Below are 24,940 nucleotides of genomic sequence, written 5' to 3' on the forward strand. Positions count from 1 at the left end.
TAATGACTCATAAAAACATGATATCCAATGATTTCCCGCAGTGGGGCACTGCGGTTATGAAATTAAAAGCCCCTCCTGTTTTTGGAACCGCAGGAGCTTTCTAGTTTGCTGTTAGGTAGATTTTTGGTTCCTCTTTCCTGTCATGCTCTCTTTTTCTTCATGAATTCTTTTCCTTTTTCTGCCTTCTTGCTCATTCACCTGTATTTTTTCCAAAAATCTCTTCTCTTGCCGCTTGTCTCGCGATTCATGTATGGTTTGGTCTGTTAGTGTTCTGATGTAGGTCCAGCAGTGGATGGGTTGGGCCTATTTTAACATGCTGGAGGCTGGTGGTCTTCCAGTGGGTATTAATTTGGTTTTACTAAAGCCTGCTGGGACACAAGTAATGGGTTGGTGCATTTGTAAACAGGAATCGCTTGACAAGTGGCCCCCTTCATCCCCTCCTTCCTCGTCCTGATATGGCTCTGCGTAGTCGGCTGGACGTTAAGCAACAAATAAACAAACAAACAAACAAACAATCCAATGATTCCAATATGCTCAAACTGCTGCATAAGATTTGCATTCGGACATAAAGTTGGCAATAGAGGGAGGACTCAGTGGATATTTAAAATATTGGTCGAGGTAAGCGTTGCCTATTTCACCACATGTATTTGAGATCTGTCACACCAACATGGTGGTGATGAATGGATGCCTCATTCAATCATAGTCACTGTCCATAGGAAGAAGGTAGTGCTAGCTTGTGGGGTTAGGGAGTATTTTATCCGGGAGTGTATGATGCTCTTCATCATTTCACTCTTTGCAACATATGGCAACAACAAACAGTGAGTGCACAAGTACAGTTCAATGTTCAGCTCCACACTTCACAGTTTCATTCACCATTCTCATATTGCACATGAATAAACAAAGGGAACTGCGCTTTTTCTTCTCTCATGCCACATCTTTTTCTGTGTTCATGGGCTGAAACTCCTGTATACACTCGTGTTTTTTGCACGAGTGGGATTTTACGTGTGTAGTATGACCTTTTTTACCCCGCCATTTAGGCAGCCAATCACCGCTTTCGGAGGATTCTTTCTTTCTTTATTTGGTGTTTAACGTCGTTTTCAACCACGAAGGGTTATATCGCGACGGTTTCGGAGGATGCATGCTTGGTATTTTCATGTTTCTATAACACTCGGAAATCTGACATGGATTACAGAATCTTTTCTGTGCGCACTTGTACTTGTGTGTACACATGAAGGGGGATAATACTAGCAGGTCTGCACATAAGTTCATCTGGGAGATTGGAAAAATCTCCACCCTTAACCCACCAGACGCAGCCGGGATTCGAACCCACGACCTTCTGCTTGGGTGGCCGGCATCTTATCTACTAGGCCACTGCACCCGTCATGCCACATCTGATTTGTTACACTTCAACAAATACAGTTCTCCTACATAGGCCCAAGGAAACTGTTGCTGTCTTCACATCATGCCCTTCAAACATGTTGGTGCTATGTGTCTTTTCACACCATTCTCATCTTTCTCTTCCAGCCCATTTAAAATGACAATGATCTTGCGTTCAACTCTGATTTGATCAATGGTTTCTTTAGCTTCCTCAGAAGCCTTGAGACCATAGACATCAACCAGTTTCAGGGATGGAGCCTTCTGTAATAGACATATGACACCAGCCTCTGTAATTCCTTTGTTGGAACTTAGTCCCAGTCTCTTGAGATGGGGCAAGTTCTTTATAAGGCTGGTGATACCCTGATCTGTCACGTGATTGCAACCAGTCAAGTTCAGGAACTCCAGGCTTCTCAGCTTCTGCAACACACAAATAACCGCAGCTGAGAGAGAATCTATAACATAACTGGGATAGAACGCAAATAAAAAGCTGTAATTTCTTTTTGCTCCTAGTCTACAATTTCAAACATAAGGGATCAAATAACAACTAGATTGCCAAGATTTTTGGGGTAACATCACTGCACCGGATGGATTGTGACAATTCAATAAACATGAATGTGTAAAACTGTAGCCCCTTTTTCTCGTATAAGGAAATAAGTATACTTAAATGGTTGCTTCAATATCAAAAAACAAAAATGGTAGGTTAATGGAACATTTTGTTATTGACAAAACAACACGTTACATTTACGGTAAATGTATATTTTGTTTTGTCAATAATGAACATTTCAATAACCTGCCGTTCTTGTTTTTTTATTCTGAATTTTGGAAACATCAGTAATCTATTTGTTTTTGTTGCTTCAATAGCTCAATTTTGTTTGGAGGTACATTCCTTCTTGTGTAAGCGATCATGTTGAGCGCCATGAGTGTGTTCAGGCTTTTACATGGGAAAGAGAACTCTCAACACATGCCCATAACCCCCCTTTCACAACAGCCTTATCCGCAGTGACTGAGTTGTTTCCCTGCCTTGAGCGTCAGCTACTTCTAAAAGCTAAACGTTTTGGGTACATCACTTGACAGCACACCTGTGAGATGTGGAGAGCTTTTTATGATGGGGTCTGGCTGCTGTTGTCACCTGGTTGCGCTTGCGAACCTTTGTGTTCCCATAGCAGTTTTTATAGGGCTTCATTTTCTTAGCCAAAACTCACCCCTGTTTGACTGGCCTTGTCTCCAAAGGTGGTTTGAGTGTTTCGTGCACTTGGTGACACTAATTTAGCACAAATGTCTAGCTTTGCACAGAATGCAGCCATACCATGCGTTGCTGGTAAATGTGTCCACATGAAAGAATGCTCTTTACTCCGTGTGAAAGCCTGGTAAGATCTGTGGTGGTGAGCATGATCAGGTGTGGGGCATGAATGCAACTTTAAAATGAAATTTTAACATTAAAGGCACAGTCAGCGTCGCGTAAACTATCACAGACACTGTCAGGCTTTTACACACAGTACAAACACCCTTTCATTTAAACACTCACCGCTTGAGAACATCCTAGGTGCCCTCCGTAGAGATCGAGCGAGCAATTTTCAAAGAATTTATTTTTGCGTGGTTTATCTTACCCCTGAGCCATCGTGAACCCGCGTGATCCAGTTTCCTTTTTGAGTCACTTGAAAAAAAGTGACTCTATGTAATCGGTCAGTGTTAGTCTGTCCGGCCGGCCGTCCGTAGACACCACCTTAACGTTGGACTTTTCTCGGAAACTATCAAAGCGATCGGGCTCATATTTTGTTTAGTCGTGACCTCCAATGACCTCTACACTTTAACGATGGTTTCGTTGACCTTTGACCTTTTTCAAGGTCACAGGTCAGCGTCAAAGGAAAAATTAGACATTTTATATCTTTGACAAAGTTCATCGGATGTGATTGAAACTTTGTAGGATTATTCTTTACATCAAAGTATTTACATCTGTAGCCTTTTACGAACGTTATCAGAAAAACAAGGGAGATAACTAGCCTTTTCTGTTCGGCAACACACAACTTAACGTTGGGCTTTTCTCGGAAACTATAAAAGTGACCGGGCTCAAATTTTATGTGAACGTGACTCATTGTGTTGTGAATAGCAATTTCTTCCTGTCCATCTGATGCCTCATATAATATTCAGAACTGCGAAAGTGACTCGATCGAGCGTTTGCTCTTCTTGTTTTCACAATTTAGTCATCAGTTTGTGATTTCAATGCGACTCGCTGTAAGCTTATCTGCAATAGCACGTTATTGTGTACCTCTGAATCTAAAACGCAACAAACGGCTGCAAGTCACACGAACTAGAGCGGTGGCGGTCGACCGTTCAGAGGAGCTGGCGCTATACAGAAACATCGTCTGCTACGAGAAAGACGTTTTGCGTGACACGTTTCCGGGCTTTTCTTTTTTCAAACTTTCAAACCTTCGAATTGTACTGATCTTGTCTTGATGAAAAAAGAATTCTTTTATGATTTAAGAATGTTTGTGTAACAAGCTGTCAATTTATTATTTAGATTTTAAAAGTTACGTCTAGCATCGTTTTAAATTATTATTAAATGCTAGACCTAACTTTTAAAATCTAAATAATAAATTTTATGCCTGATAGACCGTTTGGATAGTCCACGAAAATAAATTCTTTGAAAATGTCTCACTCTCGACAGAAAGCAGCCAGGATGTTCCCGTTCGGTGAGCATTCAAATGGAAGTATGCTTGCACTGTATGTAGAGGCTCGGGGAGCTCAGTGATGATTTACAGGAGGCTTACTGCATGTGCCTTTAAGTGCATCAAATGTACTTGAGCTTATCCACTGATTTGTGATGCTGTTAGCAGAAGTGAAAATCGGAGAAGCTTTCTCCTACCTTAGTCAGCTGACTGAGCATGCTGTCAGTAACGATGTAGCCACAATTCCTCAGACTGACACTTTTCAAATGTGGGCACTGGCTGTATACAGTGCGCAGTGTGTTCTGTGTCAAGAACACATCTTCTAGGTTCAGGTGTTCCAGTGCTGGCACCAGCAGCACTTTTAAACATGAATTGTTGAGTTTCTTCTGCTTGGCAAGGCGATGTAACATAAAGCTGCAAAATACACATGCAAACACATATCATCATCAGCTCTGCATGAGACGGAGAGAACATGCCATGATAGCACTAAACCAGACACAATTCTACAGGCATGGGTTGCGGCCACGGACCCTGCTCAGCAGTGTCATTGCAATGTTCTTGCAGGTTTGCAATCAGGACAGAAAGAGAAATGTATACAAATAGTAAATCCAATTTGGACTAAATAGCAGTAGCAGAGGATTCTTTAAGGCCAAAAAGAAAAATATGTCTGTTTCCGGTTACCCGACCGACCCTATTTTTAAGCACCGACCCTAAAGGTTTTTTTCGCAACAACAACAACAAAAAACGGGAGGTAATCGGTCGATGAGACTTCCCAATCAAAGAGACTTACCTCCCATTTCCGCTGTCACGCGAAAAAACCATGGAGGCCAATGACGCCGGGAAAAAAACAAAACACGTAAAAAGACGTTAACAAAACGTAAGAAAAAGGTTTAAAAAAAACAATAATTTTTTTTTTTTAAACGACCGACCGACCCTATTTTTTTCAGCGATGTTACCGGAAACGTACATATTTTTCTTTTTGGCCTAATGGTCACATTCTTGTGCCCAGTAGTCACCAGTATAATGGTATAAGTTAAAAGAACTTCCCTTGCAACAAAAATGAACATGGAAACTTAAAAATCTCATATTTAACTTGTCAATGTGTAAGATTAGTCTGTAAGGTGCATGCGCAATCCCTAGAAAACAAACTGTAGCTGCCTATGCAGTGTGGATGACAAAAATGTCAACAGTAAAAAGATAACAGAAAAAGAACACCCTCTTCCATTCTGACTCACACATGTGGTCTGTTACATCGTGCATGGCAAATCACTTTTTAACTTCGTAGCATTTTTGTGTGCTCACCCCTACCTGTCCCCCTCCCACCACCTCTTTCGTTCTCTCTCATCGGTGCACATACCCTATGAGGTAGTCATCAGGGAAGTCTTGGAGATCATACTGTTCCAGATTGCTGAGGATGGTCTGCATGCTGCTTTCAAACAATGTGAACACCTTGCTTCCTTCATGGTGAGGATTCTAAATATAAGTAAAAGGCATGTATGAACAAAATGTTTGCAAAAATACCATGTACAATAGTGATGAAGCAAATATATTTTACCTGCAGAATTTCAGGAACATTGCAAGATCAAAATCATAGGTAAAAGAAAAGTGTGTTAGGTTTGGGGAGGGGGGTGACATGGGAGCAGGTTATGGATGTATAGAAACCTTCACTCCTACAGTTTATTGTCCAGACTTCAAAGCTTCGACTTGTCTTCTTTTTCCAATCATCTTCTTTGTAATTTTATTTAGAATCACCTAGTTTTCATCAAATTCTGATTTTGGATAAAAGAATGTGTCAACGAAAAATGGGGGGAAAACACCAGCTCGGATCTAAATTGTTTGTGGGTTTGGATTACTTCTTCTGTAAATTAAAGTAATACGAATCTGTTAAAAAAAGGAAACTCACCACAGATTTCTTCTACTTGCTACAGTGGAACCTCCCTTTTAAGAACCCCCCCCCTCCCCCATTTAAGATTCCCCCCTTTTTAAGACCCTGTTTTCTAAGATTTTCTGTTCATAGTCTCTGTAAATTTACCCCTATTTTAAGACTCCCTCCTTTTTAAGACCTGATTTTGTCAGTTTTTTTGAGGTCTTAAAATGGGGGTGCCACTGTACTGACATACAAACATGCCTGCTTGTGAAATGCATACCTTTTCAAGTTTTCTGCCATAAGACGCACGCACTAGTGTGATCCCATTTTCAGCATGGACGTCAAAACGATGACTGCCTCGGTGAGACTGAGATGTGGTGACCTCTTTCATGATCTCCTCAGAGGAATACTGACCCATCAGTGGAACTGACAGCAGCTCCTGCAGTCGCACAAAACCTGAAACAATGAAAGCCGTGGAACGGTTTTTCTTTGCTGTTGTTTTGTTGTGTCATTTTTGTGTTGCTCACATGATGGGTGTTGACACTAACAGATTTTTACCCACAGCACATATTACTTATACCAGAATGCTTTCACACAACCCCCTTGTGCGAGGAGCTACAATAATAGCTTCCAATCTTTCATTTTAAAAATAGCACATCAGAAAGTAATTGCATCACTATAAACAGTTCTCTACCAGAAGCAGAAGCTCTCATGCAGGCCGCCTCCTTCGTTCAGGACTCCGCAGACCCTTGCTACCAAGTTGTCTTCCTCTCGGACGCCCTTTCAGTCCTTCAGGCCCTAGAGAACGACAAACTCCCACAGCTGGCCAAAGCATTACAAATGGTCAGACAAACCAGAAGAGTTGTCCTCCAGTGGATACCAGCACACTGTGGGATACCAGGAAATGAAAGGGCAGATGAGCTGGCAAAAGAAGGAGCCGTGGAAGACCAACCTGAAAACAGTGTCAGCTTTAGTGAGCAGAAGACAATCATCAAGGCATTGATGAGGCCAAGGACAAACAGAGATGACTACCACACAATGTCCAGAGAGCAGCAAGTCAACCTCATCAGGCTGCGTACTGGCCACAACAGGCTCAATGCTCACATGAACCGAAAGTTCAAGCTGGCGCCATCACCAACCTGTGCCTGCGGTCAAGAGGACCAAACAGCGGAACACATCTTACAGCGATGTCCCTTACTAGATGAGGAACGAAAAGAAGTGTGGCCGTCACCAACTCCCTTGCAGACCAAACTATACGGCAGTCGACAGGAGTTGGAGAAAACGACAACATTTATCACCAGTGCTGGACTGATTGTGTAACCTCTGCGAACGCCAAGAAGAAGAAGAAGAACAGTTCTCTACTTGTTATTTACAGACTTTTTTCCGCACAAAACTGTAGGAAGGCCGGTGTAAAGATATTGCGTAAACTTGTAATAATTATGGTCTTCAGTGAAGATTGTAACTGGTCAGTAGATAGAATGCCATACTGCAATGCAATGCAATGAGAACAGTGCAGACCTTAGCAATGGATACAAATTATAGACAGTTTCACTGCCTGGTTCTCTTTGTAATTGGCCTTACTTTGGTGCTAAACCCTTACAAATTGCCCTACTCTCATGCAATCTCAGTTGTGTTTGACGTACCCTGTCTTATGAAAAACATAGTCATTAAACATTAAAACAAACAGTGAAAAAAAACAAGCAAACAAATGCATTGGTAGGTTAGAATAGTCTTACCAGATTCATCCATTTGCAGTCCCTCCTTCTTTGCACCATACCGCAAGATGTAAGTAAGCCTCTTGCTGAGGCGTTCTCTGTACAATTCTACCTCCTTCTTCTCTTTCAAAGAACCTTTCACATCATCCTTATCAGCGCTGATTACTTCCATTTTGACTGTTGCACACAGACTGTGAACACTGTAGACACGCGGTAATTGTTACTTGGTGCACCGTCGCCTTTGCACTTCGTGGTTTTATATTAATAGTTAAAACATGCCATGCAGTACTCTGATTGCAAATGTGCTGCTTGTTTGCAAGTGTAACACAAAGAAAACAATATACATTAACACTTTATTCCACGACTTGGCATTTTTGCATTTCTTTCTGTTTCGTAAATAAGCGTACGGGTCTTATATTTGTTCATTCTGAAATTTGCATGAGGATTGTGCAATCTTGCTGTTCTATTTTGAGGTACTTACTGCATGGTTAACCTTCCCAAACCCATCACACAAGTTTGTATTTGCAATGGACACAATCTTACATTAAACCATACAAATGATCTCAAACAGCACCCAACAAATACTTTTTTCTTTTCTTCTTTTTAAAGTTTTAATACAGATTTTGCCAAGGTACGAGCAAAACAGAGTAGGGCTGCTGTAGCAGACGACACGAAGTCTATGGAAACTATGTACACTTCCGGTTCAAAATTATCAACACTTCCTGTTCGTGCATGTTTGTGTTGTCTGTGCATGTTTGTGCACCTTTTTTTCTTTTAAAACATTCCAAGTTATTTATTCACTACTTGGACTATAATTTACATATAAAACTCGAAATATGTGGCACCTCTATCAAAACGTTTCTGGTAGTAACTAGGTGAAACAACATGGATACGCAAATAGTTCTCTTATTTTGTGCGTATGAATTTCGAAAAAAACCCAGATATTCCTTTAAAAGAATGTCTTGAAATGGTTAAACTGAATAACAGGTGCAGCTAGAATGTCCTAAAAGAAAGATTCATAAAATGTTATAGTTTTGAGACTGCTAATTAATTATAGCATTTAGTCTGGAGGATTATATTTTGCGGCGGAAAGATGTCCAAAACACGCAGCGCGTGCATAGCACCGCGTTCCAGAGGCCGCCAGCAGAACACACCATTACAGAATGGACTAGTTTAGTGACCAGAACTACTTTACCATCGAATAACTCATCATGTTCCAATAAAGGTCATAGATACCTGAGAGGACGTTAAACCTCAAATAGTCAGTCAGACCAGAACTATGGATGACCCACGAATAGAGTGGGTCCGAAACAGAGTGTATCAGGCTCTTGATATTCAAGAGCTTGAGGTTTTTGAAGAACTTTTAGAGCGAGATGACGGCGAAGTTGAGCGGTGTCTGCTGAAGTACTTGAACGACACACCAGAGGAACATGAGTCTTCCCTTCTCTTCTACAAGGTCATCAAAGAAGAGGAGGAAGAAGTCGAAGTAGAATGCGGTAAGTCGCTTAATTCAAAGATGTTCACTAGTGTACAGTAGGTGGCAAAAGAAACACAAATCATTCGCGCCCACTGTTGCATTTGATTTTTCGCCAATTTCAAATTGTCGGTATTAATGTACCGTATGTACATCAAAAAGGAAGACAAATTCGTGGAGGATATTTTACTGGCCGTACGTTTTCTTTTTTTACCTTTTCATAAACTGGGGTCAAGCGAGTCATGATTGCAGGCGTGTCACAAAATTCGCAAAAATGCATATTTTTCAACCAGGTAAAGACAGTTGTGGAGGAAATTCATCTCTGTACATGATCATTTAATTTGAATTATTCGCCAAAGCGTAACATGATTTCAAAAATAAACATAAATCACTTAGACGGTGTTAAAAAGGGTTGTTTGAGAAATGCTCCTTCAGGCGAACGTGTCACTTAATTCGGCACGCTGCAAAATTCGTAAGAATGCATATCTTTCAACCAGGTAAAGACAAATGTGGAGGAAATTAATTTTTCAACATGATCATCATAGGACTGGGTGGCCGAGTGGTAACGCACTTGCGCTCGGAAGCGAGAGGTTGCGAGTTCGACCCTGGGTCAAGGCGTTAGCAATTTTCTCCCCCCTTTCCTAACCTAGGTGGTGGGTTCAAGTGCTAGTCTTTCGGATGAGACGAAAAACCGAGGTCCCTTCGTGTACACTACATTGGGGTGTGCACGTTAAAGATCCCACGATTGACAAAAGGGTCTTTCCTGGCAAAATTGTATAGGCATAGATAAAAATGTCCACCAAAATACCCGTGTGACTTGGAATAATAGGCCGTGAAAAGTAGGATATGCGCCGAAATGGCTGCAATCTGCTGGCCGATGTGAATGCGTGATGTATTGTGTAAAAAAATTCCATCTCACACGGCATAAATAAATCCCTGCGCCTTGAATATGTGCGCGATATAAATTGCATAAAATAAAAATTTAAAAAATTAAAAAATAAATCCCTGCGCTTAGAACTGTACCCACGGAATACGCGCGATATAAGCCTCATATTGATTGATTGATCATTTAATAAGAAGTATTCGCCACAGTGTTACATTGTCACAGTGCAGGACAGCGATCTTCAAAGTGACAGTTGGCGTTTATTTCAGCATTGCAAAGCAGACCTTGGCATCTTGGGGACTTTGTTTGTTTTTCTGTTTACTTATGTGTGAGTGTGTAAGGATGTGTCTGCCTGTGTATTTGTGATGATGAGTGTGTATGTATGCAGGCATAGGCAAGTCGGCATTGTCGGGGATCAGTGTTTGTAATTTTGGAGTTTCAAATATTAAGTAGAAAAATTGATTTGTAAATATAAGGAATATTTCCATTGTAAAGAGAAAATGTCCATGTTTCGTGAGTGTAATATGAACAGCTATTGTGTTTTCAGCGTAGCAATAGGGTCCGATATTTAGACGTCGCATTATACTTGTTCGAGTCTAAATATCGGACCCTATTGCTACGCTGAAAATACAATAGCGATTATATAGCTGTTCTGACCTTGATTTGTTGTTCCAAACTTACAAAATGACAGTTTTTGCGTTGATGCGTTGATCTCAGGTTTTGATAGCAGACGCCGTTTCTTATGCGCATTAGTTTTGCGCAGGCGCCACACTGACTTTGGAAAAAAACTCGATTTGACAACACAGCTGTTAAACAGCTTTTTATTAGTTCATTCGTATACAACAAAAAGAAGTTTGAGTTTTTTAAATTTTGAACACGACTACTTATGAAGAAGACCAAAACAAGAACTGGGATGCAACAAGGGGAGGAGAAGAGAACAGCTAATCCGTACAACGCGAGCAGACGGCAGCGAAGTTTTCAGTTTGGGTGAATGGCATTTATACTTGTCTCGTCATGAAGCGAATTTTTCAACCTCAGTTATAAACGACTACATGAATGTTAGTGCCATGGGCTGTACATCAATACTTCAAAGGGGAAGTGGGGTATTTAGAGTGGAGTTACAAGATAAGAAAAGCCGAATGCGAAAGTTTGTGTCAGTCGGCAACTGAGCTCACACAGGCACACAAAAACGGCTGTTCCGTTTTACTCCCCTGTTTGTACTACATCTTTCGACTTTGGGCATTTTGTGGTGTTTAGGGACAGAAAATAATTGGGTTTGTCCTGTTTCATCGGGAAGTTAGCAGAAAAGGGTATGCTATCGACATTTGTAAAGCTGAAAAACATTCCCGAGAAGAATTTCAAGTTGTCAGTGTATGCTGTTGTCGATTGAAACATCGTGTGGTACAGATGGGTAAACCGGAACCATGCGTCTTTGTTATTGCCAATATGCTTTTGGATATTGGCAAAAATGGCCGACTTCCGTAGCATTATGCTTTGATGATCAGAAAAGGGATGTGTGAGACCATCCAATCACAGCCCCCGAATTCCCCCACGTGTCCATCAAAATAGCTATATACCTCTATGTTGGAGTTAAAAAAATAAAATAAAAAATAAAAATAAAAGATACTTGCCAAAAGTTTTGCAAACCAGACGTGGGAAGAAATCTATTGAATTGAGAGAGACACGATAAAAAAACAAAAAAACAAGCAAAAAGAGTGTATGTATATGTTAAGGGAGGGGGGACATATGCGTTTGGCTTCATAGTACTTTCTTATGTATCACCATACTAAGAGTTCATTGGTTCAAAAAGAAAGAAAAACGCACATTTTTTTCTTCTTATTGTGGAAGGATGCAAAGAGGAGGAGGAAGATAGCGGTGGTAAAGTCACAAAAACATGGTAGACGTTTTTCCTGCTCTTTATTCCATTAAACTTGTCATTTAAACTCCGGTGGGCCTGAAAACATACAAGGGCCTGAAAACATACAAGAAACACTAGTAAGAATTCATTCTAATAAAATTATACAAGAATCAAGTTCCAATAAAATTATAAAACAATCTTGAGTTGGAATGCCTGTGTTTTACAATTGCTTGAATGTGATCTGGTTGTGTGTCTGTATAAGTGCAAATGTTCAATTGAAATAATTCATAATTTTCCTAAAACAATTTTACAATTTAATTAACGATGTCATAAAGTCCCATAAAAAGAATCTAAACTTTGATTGCTGACATTCAGAAATCAAACAGAACTGTTTACATTTTGAAAAAGGGGTTTCCCCAACTACACACATTCCTACGACATCACTACTCTATGAGTAAACTAATACACAACTTCCGGTGACGTCATGGGTCTGTGCGTGGAAATCCTTTTTATGACATCACAGACTACACGAGATCTATTGACGTCACAATCTAAAAATAGCTAAGGTGGGGAAGAAAAAGGGGAAGAGGGGTTGTACTTGATCACTATAATGCCTAGCTTGGGAAAAGTCTCAAAAATCATCTGAAACTTGTTTCCCGCTGATTTACGCACTTATCTCATATCAGAATAACCTAAGCACCAAAAGATCAATGCTAATTGCTGATTCCATTTACAGTATACATTTTCATAGACCGGTCGAAAAAGCACATGTTCACTGACTGACTTCACTTCAAATTGCTCTAACAGACAAACCATGAAGAAAACCCTCAAATGAACATACATCGTCAATAATGAAATAACAATGCATCATATTACATACCTCGGGACAAAGATCATGTTGCACACCTACGAAGCAATAATACACAACAAGAATCCAAAAAAGCGCAAAAACCACTCGGAAGGCGCAAGGATAAATTGTATGAATATTAAGCATGAAGAGAAAATAGGTGACAAGAAACTAGACCGGAGAAGAAACTTATATTTAGTAAGATTTCTGACTGAAGCTATTGAGCTGTCCGAATAAATGAACAAAAATATAGTTTTAGAGCAACACTCGATTTACTAATTTCAGGAAAAAGGTCAAACTAAGAAAACAAAAGGGACGCCAACTAAAATACTACGCAAGGAAAACTGGATCCCCATGAGCTCAAAGGTTTGATTCCGGATCCTCGGCAGCTCATAGGTACCAGTAGTTAGATTTTTGTCTGGTCACATTATTATAGCATGTCCGTGTAGGACAACCGCTTGGTCACAGAAAGCATCTGATTTTAAAAGAAAATATTACGTCGATTCCGTGCGAAGGAGCAACCCTTTTTAACACCGTCTAAGTGATTTATGTTCATTTTTGTAATCATGTTACGCTTTGGCGAATAATTCAAATTAAATAATCATGTTGAGAGATGCATTTTCTCCATAACTGTCTTAACCTGGTTAAAAAAATATGCAATTTTACAAATTTTGTAGCATGTCGAAGTGACACGTTTGCCTGCAGTCACGACTCGCTTGATCCCTATACCCTGTATAACACAGTTTATGAAAAACAAAACAAACAAAAACGATTAAATAGTATGCACTAATCGTACCGCCATTAGAATAGCCTCCACGGATCTGTCTTCCTTTTTCATGTACTGGTTTATATTTTACGACAATTTGAAAATGACGAAAAATCACTTGCAACAGTGGGCGCGAAGGAGTTGCTTTTCTTTTGTCGCCTACTGTACAGCAAAGCAGGTACTCACATTTTATTTTTCATGGAAATGCTTCCCTATTCTGTTATTCAGATTGTGTGGCAGGGATTGAAATAAAGCTATAGTACTTCCAGTCTAGATCTAGATGATCTTTATTTGTGAGAAATAATGATATATAGTCGGTGGACCTGATGTAGTTCATGAATTGACTGGTTATCTTCACTAACTGCCTCGCGTGCATGGTATAAACACAGAATACAACCTTTTTTTGCTGTTATGCTTATTTTTTTAAATTTTTTATAGTGAATCCTGAAAATAGGAATTTCATGAATTGATATTAATATTTACAGAGCCAGAGATCCCAGACATCACAGCAGAGGAAGAGGGGGGTGAAGGGGACGGGGAGGGGCATAACGGGGAGGCGGAGACACCAGCAGAAGAACCTGAACAAGCACTGCCAGTCTCCTCACCCACAGCCGAAGATGATGCTCCGAAGAAAAGTGGTACTGATTTTGTTCCCCTGTGGTTTATTTCAAAGGGTTATTGTAGGTAATTAATGAGCTCTAGACTTTTTTTTATTGGAATTAAAAGTACGACATGTTTGACTTCAGATTGCAGAGCGTTAAGGTTTTTTTTTATTACCCTGCAATGGTTGAAAGTTATCATTGCCCCAATAAAGATTTAATGTCCTGTTTGGTGATACAGTGGAACCTCCCGTAACGACCTCTCCCAAGAACGACCCCCTCCTTTTGCCGACCGATTTTCTCGGCACGGATGCTTTTCACACTGTAACTAACCTCCCAAGAGCGACGCCCTCCTTTTCTTGACAACCGACCTACCAACTTAGGGTCAATAACGACTTTGACCTTTTAACCAGTGAGTGTCAAAGGTCGTAATTACGCGGAACACGCACGCCATTAGTCACGCATCAAGAGTCAGGGGTGGAAGTCTGTAGTCAGTAGTGCATGCAAGTCCAGTGGCCTACGGCTGTCATCTTCTCACCTATTGCTGTCACAATTGAAGGACTGTCCTCGAAGTAGGGGGAGGGGATGGGAGGGGTTGGGTAGGGGCAGTTAGAACAACATCTCAATAATTGATTGCTGTGTACGTATTCTGTGAATGTGTGCTCACCAACTGAGACCTCGGGTCAATGACTCATACTTGCCAATGAGCAAGTTTGACCTATGGGACGGTCTTCTTTGATGTCTGAGAGGAAACCTTCCTGTCCCAGGTTACAGACACTGACCTTCTTACCCGGGGTCAATCAGCGAGTTTTACCTATGAGACCGCGCGCGCGCGCGTGTGTGTGTGTGTGTTTATGTCTGCCCGTCTGTGCGCTGGTGTATGCACGTACATCATGCTTATCCATATGCACAACAAATGGGAACACAAATAGGATAACGGACACAACTTTCAAGACTGAACTGCCCAACAGTTGCCACCCCTGTGAAAAAAATCATACCTCCCAAACTCCCAATAAAGACCCCTCCTTTTTACGACCGATTTTTCTGGACATTTTCAAGGTCGTTAGTGGGAGGTTTTACTGTACTTCCAACAGTGTATTTTTCTGGTGGTGGTCTAGGCCTAAAGGTACTCTAGGATTATGGTAGGTCCAGTCGAAAATGGGTGGTAAATTTATAGATTTTTAGTGCATGACTGATTTAGTTTTTGTGTTATTTTGTTGGGCGCTTATCTGATCAGATGAACACATTTTTAATGCAGGGAAGAGGAAGAAGAAGGGGAAGGAGACTCCTGTTCCTGCTGAAGAAGAGAAGCCAGCAACACCAGCAGAGTCAGCACAGCCCCCAGAGCCTGACGCAGAACTGAATGAAGAGGGAGAAGATGGGGATGAAGCAGACAAGCCCAAAACAGTAAGGCTGTGCTAACGAAAACATTATTTGGATAATGCACAATTTAGGAGAATAACATTCCTTTCCTTTTCATTATTCTCTATACTTGAAACATGCATACATTCAATTATCATGTGCAACTTGGATAATATGTGTTTACTTGTGCAATACTTTTTCTCTTTGATTTGAGTTTGGTTTACAACCCCATCAATATTTTAAAGGCACTGCATGAAAGATCAGGAATTTGTTATTTAGATGTTAAAAGTTGGTTCTAGCGCCAAAACGAGGCGTCTGGTTGTGGTACTAGACAATCCGGCTGGCCACGCAAAAATGAATTCTTTGAAAAATGCCAGCTCTTTACGGAGGGCACCTAGGATGTTCTCAAGCGGTGAGTGTTTAAACAAAAGGGTGTTTGTACTGTGTTTCTGATCAGAAACTGATGGTTTACGTGAAGCTGAGTGTGCCTTTAATATTCTATAACAGTTGTACATTTTCTGTGCAGAAAATCATCATCCAGAAAGTGTGGCACACGTACCTGTACATGTGTTACCAACACCTGCCTGAGGAGGTGATAGATGAAAACTGTTTGTACTTTCTGCGGAACACCCCTGGCATGGTGCCGCTGCCCAACTCCATAGAAGAGGCCAACGAGATGCTGCCTGCGTACTTTGAGTTTGGCATCCTCAATGGACACTCTCTCATCATGCTGGAGCAGATTATTGGACAGGTCATTATTGCTTGTTGGACAGAGAAACTCGCTTTTGTGTGTTGGTCAGTTTTATGTGAATTTGATGAATGAGAAGTGATCACTCAGAAGGATTTATGTGAATGTTTACCTTTTTTATATTTAGTCAAGTTTTGACTAAATATTTTAACATCGAAGGGGAATCGAAACGAGGGTCGTGGTGTATGTGCGTGTGTGTGTCTGTCTGTCTGTCTGTCTGTGTGTGTGTGTGTGTGTGTGTAGAGCGATTCAGACTAAACTACTGGACCGATCTTTATGAAATTTGACATGAGAGTTCCTGGGTATGAAATCCCCGAACGTTTTTTTCATTTTTTTGATAAATGTCTTTGATGACGTCATATCCGGCTTTTCGTGAAAGTTGAGGCGGCACTGTCACGCCCTCATTTTTCAACCAAATTGGTTGAAATTTTGGTCAAGTAATCTTCGACGAAGCCCGGACTTCGGTATTGCATTTCAGCTTGGTGGCTTAAAAATTAATTGATGACTTTGGTCATTAAAAATCGGAAAATTGTAAAAAAAAAATAAAATTTATAAAACGATCCAAATTTACGTTTATCTTATTCTCCATCATTTGCTGATTCCAAAAACATATAAATATGTTATATTCGGATTAAAAACAAGCTCTGAAAATGAAATATATAAAAATTATTATCAAAATTAAATTGTCGAAATCAATTTCAAAACACTTTCATCTTATTCCTTGTCGGTTCCTGATTCCAAAAACATATAGATATGATATGTTTGGATTAAAAACACGCTCAGAAAGTTAAAACAAAGAGAGGTACAGAAAAGCGTGCTATCCTTCTTAGCGCAACTACTACCCCGCTCTTCTTGTCAATTTCACTGCCTTTGCCATGAGCGGTGGACTGACGATGCTACGAGTATACGGTCTTGCTGAAAAATGGCATTGCGTTCAGTTTCATTCTGTGAGTTCGACAGCTACTTGACTAAATATTGTATTTTCGCCTTACGCGACTTGTTTCCTATTGAAGGGAAGTCCTAATGGTAAATCAAAATGCAGAAAGAAGGCTCAGATTTTGTGCCTCAAATACTTTGACAGTGTACTGAAACTTCTGCTGAATGAACCTTCGTTGATGTGTTGATTATTTTTATTCTTATGCTGTTCAATTTTCTAGTGTGAAATGATTTACTTTAGCTTGAGATGCAAGAAAAAAGAAAGGAAAGGAAGGAGTATATAATGACATCAACAGGTTATATCTCATTAATAGTGTTAAGTGTTGTGTTGAAACCACTCATGGTGAGTGTGATACTGTGTTGCAGGTTTTCATGCCACTGCTGTCGTTCAGCCAGCTGAAGAATGCTGAAGCAGCAGCATCACCTGGACAGTCTCGTTCCCTAAGTCGCCAGGACACGACAGCTACGCAAGGTTCTGATGAAGAAAAGGAGCCAGACGCAAAGGTACATGCATAGACCCTATGTCTGTTTTATCACTTTATATTGCTACTGTGCCACAAATCCTCCTATGTCATCTCCTAACATTATTTATACAGACCGTATTTCTATTTTTATTTTTATCATATAGATTTAACACGCTTGTGTTGAAATAAACATACCATTGACTCAAGCAATCAAGTTACTTGAACATGAGTAAAGTTGCCCATGATTTTGACCTGTACCTTTAGGCATAACTGACTTGGTGTTGATATTGCTATTACTGTTTACAGGTGAATGTGGCGGAGTCTCGTGCCAAAGCCATGTTGCGAGATGAGTTCCTGATCAACATGCAAAAGTTTGCCTCCAGCATCACTCGCACACTGCAGCAAATTGAGGGCGAGGTGCGACTGGATGTGCCTGAAGTGGACATTCCTGACAACATTGATGACGTGCTCAACAACAAAGAACTCATAGACCTCATCAACGAGAGATGTGCCGACTGGGCCAGACAGATACAGGTAAGTCCTACCTGAACACATTTATCTGTCTCAGCACAAACTGAGGATTCAGTTTCAAATGCTTGCTTGTCTGGAGACTGCTGTTTCACCATCATAGACCTTAAAACAACATCGATTTGATTGATTGTGTTTAGTACACAACACGTAGTTAACTTTCATATAAAGACTTACAAGTCATCGTTTCTCCATTGCCCACCACTAGCTGTTGCACATCTTCAGATAAGCTGCTATGAGTCAGTGTCACATTATGGCAGAAAGGTTGTGGCAGTCATAGTACCAGTAGCTGTATGTTCACGAGTTTCAGTTTGGACGTGCATGTTTGCATGTTTTTTAGCATAAGCAAATGTGTATCTGCTCTAGTATTGCTTTTTGATCATTCTGGACTTTGGAGAGATTGGGCATATTATCCGTATTATCTTAAATTAGTAACTAAGTAATGATGGCAGTTTTATTTCATTTCGTGAGAGCTGGCCGTCTGAACTGTTGGCTGTTTTGTGCACTTTCAGGTGGCTCTTGATCAGCAGCTGAAAAAGAAGCCTCAGGGAAACGGACCACTGGCTGAAATAGACTTTTGGCGTGAGCGCAATGCAGCGCTGAGTGCTCTAGTGGAGCAGCTGAAGCTTCCCAAGGTGCAACACATGTTGGAGATCTACAGCTACGGGGACGGCAACTTTGAGGACATACAGTCGGACCTGAACAAGTACTACGTAGAAGCCAAGGACAACGTCAGGTTCCTGTCCACCCTGGAGAGACACTTTAAAAACATTGCCCACGGTCTCAACTTCCAGGTACCTTCTTCTGCATTACTAATCTGTCCTTTTTGAATTCTTGTGTGAGTTTTTCTGTGCTAGATCCTTTCCAGTAACATAATTTTTAACGCCGGAGAAAAGCATGGGGTGTAGGCAGTAACTGATATATATCACCTCAGGATTAGCTCAGTCCATTGAACAGTGTGGAGCAAGTTGCGCTTCATTCTTCAGGAATAAAATGCATTACTTTATCATATGTCGAGTAAAACCTAGTGGTGGTACCAGATCTGATTGGTGCTTGATATGACATCCATGACTGGACAGTTAAATATCTTTAAATATCTTTAAATTTTATATGCAAAGAAAATCTTTGTGTTTGATTGTATTTCTTATGTTGTGTTTGTGTAGGTGGTGATTGAGACCATTCCCTCCATGATGAATGCCCTGCGCATGGTGTGGATCATCTCTCGCCACTACAACAAGGATGAGCGCATGGTGCCCCTCATGGAGCGCATTGCCTGGGAGCTGGCAGAGAGAGTGGCCAAAGTCATCGACATTCGTTCGCTCTTCCAGTAAGTCAACTGCCACACACACGCACAGACGCACACACTTACACATCTTATCCAAAAAAATTAAAGATATAATATTTGATGGGCATTATTTAATGAAACAGTAAAGGATTTTATGCATCATTAATGAGTTACAACTCATCAAAACAGCAATTTGTTTTTTCGCCAATGAGGCACCAAAAAAAGGAAAACGAGGTATCAGCGAAACAGCATAATGTCTTGTTTTCTCATTCATGAAATACACTTATGAGACTCACTTGTGAACTGTGTGAAATTGTAAACTGCGCATGTTGTAGAGCTGGAACAGAGGAGGTGAAACGCAGAACAAATGAAGCCAAAAGGATGCTCAACACATGGAAGGAGTCTTACTTTGATGTGCGAGCCAAAATTGAGGCATCTGGTCGGGATCAGCGCTGGGAGTTTGATCGCAAGAAGCTGTTTGACCGCACAGACTACATGTCTTCTATCTGTCAAAATCTCTATGATGTGGCTCAGGTCAGTCGCCTTTATGGACTCACTGCAAGCCCATTGGTTCCACTAGTCACACTTGAAAGGATAAAAGCAGGCTTTATACTTAAACTTAAACTCACACTTATTTCTTTCTCTCGTGAGCTTCCTTTTTTTTCCTAATTCTCATTTGCAGATATTGTTTGTGTTAAGACACTAACAAATTTGATCTCCTTTACTGAACAAGGGAGAGTGACTCTAATCAAGAGCTAGCTTGAGTGTGATGTAGTATATCAAACGGTTAGGAAGTCTGTCAACCAGAGATTTTTCTTTTTCTTTACAATGTGGCACAAAAAAAATTTCCATTTCATATGGGTTTACAAAAAGAAACAAAATATGCCACTTGATTTTTAATGCTGATTAGTGAAGTGTTTCTAACATTTGGAGTTATTTACAGGTACTGGAGGAGTTTTACAACATTTTTGGGCCGGAGCTGAAGGCGGTGACAGGTGATCCAAAGCGCATTGAGGATGTGTTGGTGCGAGTCAACCTGCTGGTGGAGCCCATTGAACAGGTCAGACACTTAACACGCATGTCTTTACTGCCAATTTTTCTTTCTTTTCCGTAAACAGTGTCTGTCAAGACCAGACAAGATAATTCTTTGTTTAATTTCTCATTTAGGCTTGAGAGAAAGAGAGCGTGTAGCAATCTATAATCATGGTCTGACATTCATGAGTGAACTTTTTTAGTTGCATATATCTCACTTTTTAAACAAATTTCTTCTGTATTTGTAATATATTGTAATCATGTTGCCTTCATCTCTTCCTCAGGTGATCTTTGACCCGTTCTCTCAGCGTGACAAAGAGCAGTGGCGGCGCCTGATGGACACCTTCTACAAGGAGGTGGAACAGATTGAAGGGGAGGCAAAGACGTTTATTGACGAGTCCTTCCAGTCTCTCCGCTCTGCTGAGGGTGCCTTCGACATGCTGCTCAACTTCAAACACATTCGCTCACGTGAAGCCATCAACAACCAGATGATGCAGAAGTTCAGGGATATTTTGGTGCAATATGGGAAGGAGGTGAGAATTGCCACAGATAAGATAAAGGTCTTTAGTCACTCGGCAGCTAGGGATGAAGAACCTTTTTGATTTGAATTATAATGAAAACGTCAAGAACTAGATGCAAAACTATTGCTGCATACAGTGAAAACTGTCAAATACGGTCACTGGACTTAGCGGACACTCGCAGAATACGGACAGTCAGTCTCGGCACGGACTGCTTTACACTGTAAAACACCTGTACGTTACGGCCACCTCGGCATTACGGACGCGGACACGTATTTTGGGTCCATAATAAGTGTGTGCGGCCAGATCAAAGGCATTGTGATAGCTGGGTGGCCTTGTTAAAAGACACGACCTTCTTCCCAGGGGTCAATGACCCAGTTTTTGCCATGAGAGGTGGTTCCCCTGTCATATCTGAGAGAGGAAACACTTCCTGCATGGGGGTCAGTGACCGGTCAGTGACCGAGTTTAACAGAGTGGAAATCTGTGTGTGCGGCCAGATCAAAGGCAGGGCAGTACCTAGTAGCTGAAACATGCATTATCACAAGTTTTTAAACTCAGGCATGGTACTGAAGGAATGGCAGTTTCAGCTGAAATAAAGCCGGGGGTCCAGGGGGCCGCTCAGGCGACTTTTTACTAATTCAAATGTGTTTAGTGCCCTCTCCTTGAAGCTGAGAGGGATATAAGTGAAAGATAACAAGGCTTGAGTAAGAAAAAATAATAATCTCAAGTCAATCAGCAGATTTTTTTTCTTTTCCTTTTTTTGGATTTTCGTTTTTGAGAGAACCATGCCTGAAACTTGTTTTACAACAGTCAATATTAAATGTTTCTCTATTTAATCTAAACAGCTTCTGTTTTTCTTATAAATGTACATGTACATGTGCAGTACTCTCTCTCTCTCTCTCTCTCAACTTGACTTTGTCGCGTTTACTTGCACCTGTCTAATAAGGACACCTGCAGAATAAGGACACTTTTGTCTGGTCCCAAGGGTGTCCTTATTTGACAGGTTTTACTGTATGTCTTTTCCTTGTTTTTGTTATCTGTATTCTTTTTACATTTAGTCAAGTTTTGACTAAATGTTTTAACGTAGAGGGGGAATCGAGACGAGGGTCGTGGTGTATGTGCGTGCGTGCGTGCGTGTGTGTGTGTGTGTGTGTGTGTGTGTGTGTGTGTGTGTGTGTGTGTGTGTGTGTGTGTGTGTGTGTGTGTTTGTGTGTGTGTAGAGCGATTCAGACTAAACTACTGGACCGATCTTTATGAAATTTGACATGAGAGTTCCTGGGTATGAAATCCCCAGACGTTTTTTTCATTTTTTTTATAAATGTCTTTGATGACGTCATATCCGGCTTTTCGTGAAAGTTAAGGCGGCACTGTCACGCCCTCATTTTTCAACCAAATTGGTTGAAATTTTGGTCAAGTAATCTTCGACGAAGCCCGGACTTCGGTATTGCATTTCAGCTAGGTGGCTTAAAAATTAATTAATGACTTTGGTCATTAAAAATCTGAAAATTGTAAAAAAAAATAAAAATTTATAAAACGATCCAAATTTACGTTCATCTTATTCTCCATCATTTTCTGATTCCAAAAACATATAAATATGTTATATTCGGATTAAAAACAAGCTCTGAAAATGAAATATATAAAAATTATTATCAAAATTAAATTGTCGAAATCAATTTCAAAACACTTTCATCTTATTCCTTGTCGGTTCCTGATTCCAAAAACATATAGATATGATATGTTTGGATTAAAAACACGCTCAGAAAGTTAAAACAAAGAGAGGTACAGAAAAGCGTGCTATCCTTCTTAGCGCAACTACTACCCCGCTCTTCTTGTCAATTTCACTGCCTTTGCCATGAGCAGTGGACTGACGATGCTACGAGTATACGGTCTTGCTGAAAAATGGCATTGCGTTCAGTTTCATTCTGTGAGTTCGACAGCTACTTGACTAAATGTTGTATTTTCGCCTTACGCGACTTGTTTCTTTTGTTGTTGTTGTTGAGTACACTGCATCAATGTGTGCAGGTGGATACCATGGACTCGCTGTTCTTGGAGTATCGAGAGGATCCACCGCTGAACAAGAACAACCCGCCTGCAGCTGGTTCCATTTACTGGAGTCGCTCTCTGTTTCACCGCATCAAGCACACCATCATCCGCTTCAACAGCATGGAGGACATGATGACCTCTGACATGGGAAAATCAGTCGGTCTAATACTCATCTTATGGATACTGTTTAGCTATTTTCATGAGAGTCTGACATAAGAGTATGTGTGTACTGTAGCCTGGCAAACCCTGTGTTTAGCTACCAGCCCTAATGCTATTAATTTGAAGGAAAAGTAAAATAATGACTGGTGGTTTGTTTTGTACTTTTGAAAATCAAAACCCACCCTCAGCCCACCTTATTTTCCCACCCTTGTTAATTGTTGTGGTAGGGCTTGTGATTGAAAAGCATGCTGATTTAGGCATGCTGCTATTAGTGGTACATTTCCCTGATGTCCATGTCTGTTGTTATTGTGGATACTTTACTTTGAGTGAATCAGCTTGCATAAATGGAAAAAGGTGTCATAGCATGGGCAAAAGAAGAACAACAAGTCGCGTAAGGCGAAAATACAATATTTAGTCAAGTAGCTGTCGAACTCACAGAATGAAACGCAATGCCATTTTACTCGTAGCATCGTCAGGCCACCGCTCATGGCAAAGGCAGTGAAATTTTTTTTTTTTTTATTTTTTATTTTTTATTTTTTTTTATTATTCTTTTTTCTTTTCCAGACAATATAACATAAAACAGATCACAAACAGTCTACATAGGGTAACGAAAATAGCAAATATCCAGTTGAGGCCATCTCAACCATATCACTTAAACACACACATATAAACAGACAGTACAAAAAGGATAGAGAGAAAAGAGAGAGGAAGAAAGAAGAGTGACAGAAGAGAATAAGGATCAGGGAAAGAAGAGGAAGAGGATAGCGAGCGGTGACCAGGCTAAAAAAATAAAAAATAAAAATAAAAAAAATAAAAAAACATAAAATCATTCAATCGCATGCCTGTACAGATTCCAGTTTCTGTTGAAAGAAGTTAACTCATTGTTAACCAATGCATTGTGCTTCTCTGCCAAAAATCTTTGTTTTAGAGTTAAAAAAAGAACCTGAAAATGGGGGCCGGTCGCACGTATTTTAGATGTATAAATGTGGTATTTTGCGATTAGAAGGAACAGATCAAAGGTTTTGTCCGTCACACAGTTTGTTTGGTAGCCACAGATAATAAGTTGCTTATACAGTCTAACATTAGTACAATGTACAAAATTGTCTCGCATCCACTGAAGGAAATCATTCCAAAAAGCCTGTGTTTTTGTACAGTCCCAAAAAAGATGTTCTAGCGTTTCCTCCTGCTGTCCGCAGAAAGTACAAATAGGAGATTCAACAATTTTTCTCAGATGCAAAAAACGCTGGGTGGGTATAATTCTATATATCAGTCTATACTGAAACCATCTGAGACGTACGTCCTCAGTTGTTCTTTTAATTTTTAGAAAAACCTTATTGACATCTACATTACAGTTCAGTGCAGCTGTCCACTTTTCAATACATTTCAGAGGATCAGTATTCTTAATCAAATATCCATAGACATGTTTAGAACCACCACTGGCCAAGCACTGCCAGACACATGGGTCACTTACCACAAAGTTATCACAAAAGTCAAGGCAGTGAAATTGACAAGAAGAGCGGGGTAGTAGTTGCGCTAAGAAGGATAGCACGCTTTTCTGTACCTCTCTTTGTTTTAACTTTCTGAGCGTGTTTTTAATCCAAACATATCATATCTATATGTTTTTGGAATCAGGAACCGACAAGGAATAAGATGAAAGTGTTTTTAAATTGATTTCGACAATTTAATTTTGATAATAATTTTTATATATTTAATTTTCAGAGCTTGTTTTTAATCCGAATATAACATATTTATATGTTTTTGGAATCAGCAAATGATGGAGAATAAGATAAACGTAAATTTGGATCGTTTTATA

The 24,940-nt window shown here is 40.3% G+C and overlaps 2 protein-coding genes across 2 annotated transcripts in view; one reads left to right on the plus strand and one right to left on the minus strand.

Annotated features, from left to right (window-relative positions):
• Window positions 1–365: 365 nt before the first annotated feature.
• On the minus strand, window positions 366–8,097 carry LOC138975908 (protein AMN1 homolog). Its single transcript, XM_070348675.1, has 5 exons — window positions 7,647–8,097; window positions 6,191–6,366; window positions 5,401–5,516; window positions 4,241–4,457; window positions 366–1,794 (listed from the first exon to the last, which is right to left on the minus strand). Exons 1-5 carry the CDS (start codon window positions 7,795–7,797, stop codon window positions 1,456–1,458), a joined length of 999 nt encoding a protein of 332 aa, XP_070204776.1. The 5' UTR covers window positions 7,798–8,097; the 3' UTR covers window positions 366–1,455.
• Window positions 8,098–8,758: 661 nt separating this feature from the next.
• Window positions 8,759–24,940, plus strand: part of LOC138975913 (dynein axonemal heavy chain 10-like) — a 131,020-nt gene continuing 114,838 nt past the window's right edge. The window contains exons 1-12 of the mRNA XM_070348677.1: window positions 8,759–9,121; window positions 13,939–14,091; window positions 15,311–15,459; window positions 15,941–16,165; window positions 17,465–17,602; window positions 17,869–18,096; window positions 18,603–18,884; window positions 19,254–19,417; window positions 19,711–19,909; window positions 20,319–20,435; window positions 20,692–20,940; window positions 22,948–23,124. Coding sequence (XP_070204778.1) covers window positions 8,905–9,121; window positions 13,939–14,091; window positions 15,311–15,459; window positions 15,941–16,165; window positions 17,465–17,602; window positions 17,869–18,096; window positions 18,603–18,884; window positions 19,254–19,417; window positions 19,711–19,909; window positions 20,319–20,435; window positions 20,692–20,940; window positions 22,948–23,124 — 2,298 coding nt within the window. The 5' untranslated portion in view covers window positions 8,759–8,904. The remainder of the gene's footprint in view (window positions 9,122–13,938; window positions 14,092–15,310; window positions 15,460–15,940; window positions 16,166–17,464; window positions 17,603–17,868; window positions 18,097–18,602; window positions 18,885–19,253; window positions 19,418–19,710; window positions 19,910–20,318; window positions 20,436–20,691; window positions 20,941–22,947; window positions 23,125–24,940) is intronic.

The sequence above is a fragment of the Littorina saxatilis genome, linkage group LG9 (assembly GCF_037325665.1).
Source record: "Littorina saxatilis isolate snail1 linkage group LG9, US_GU_Lsax_2.0, whole genome shotgun sequence".
Taxonomy (NCBI): domain Eukaryota; kingdom Metazoa; phylum Mollusca; class Gastropoda; order Littorinimorpha; family Littorinidae; genus Littorina; species Littorina saxatilis.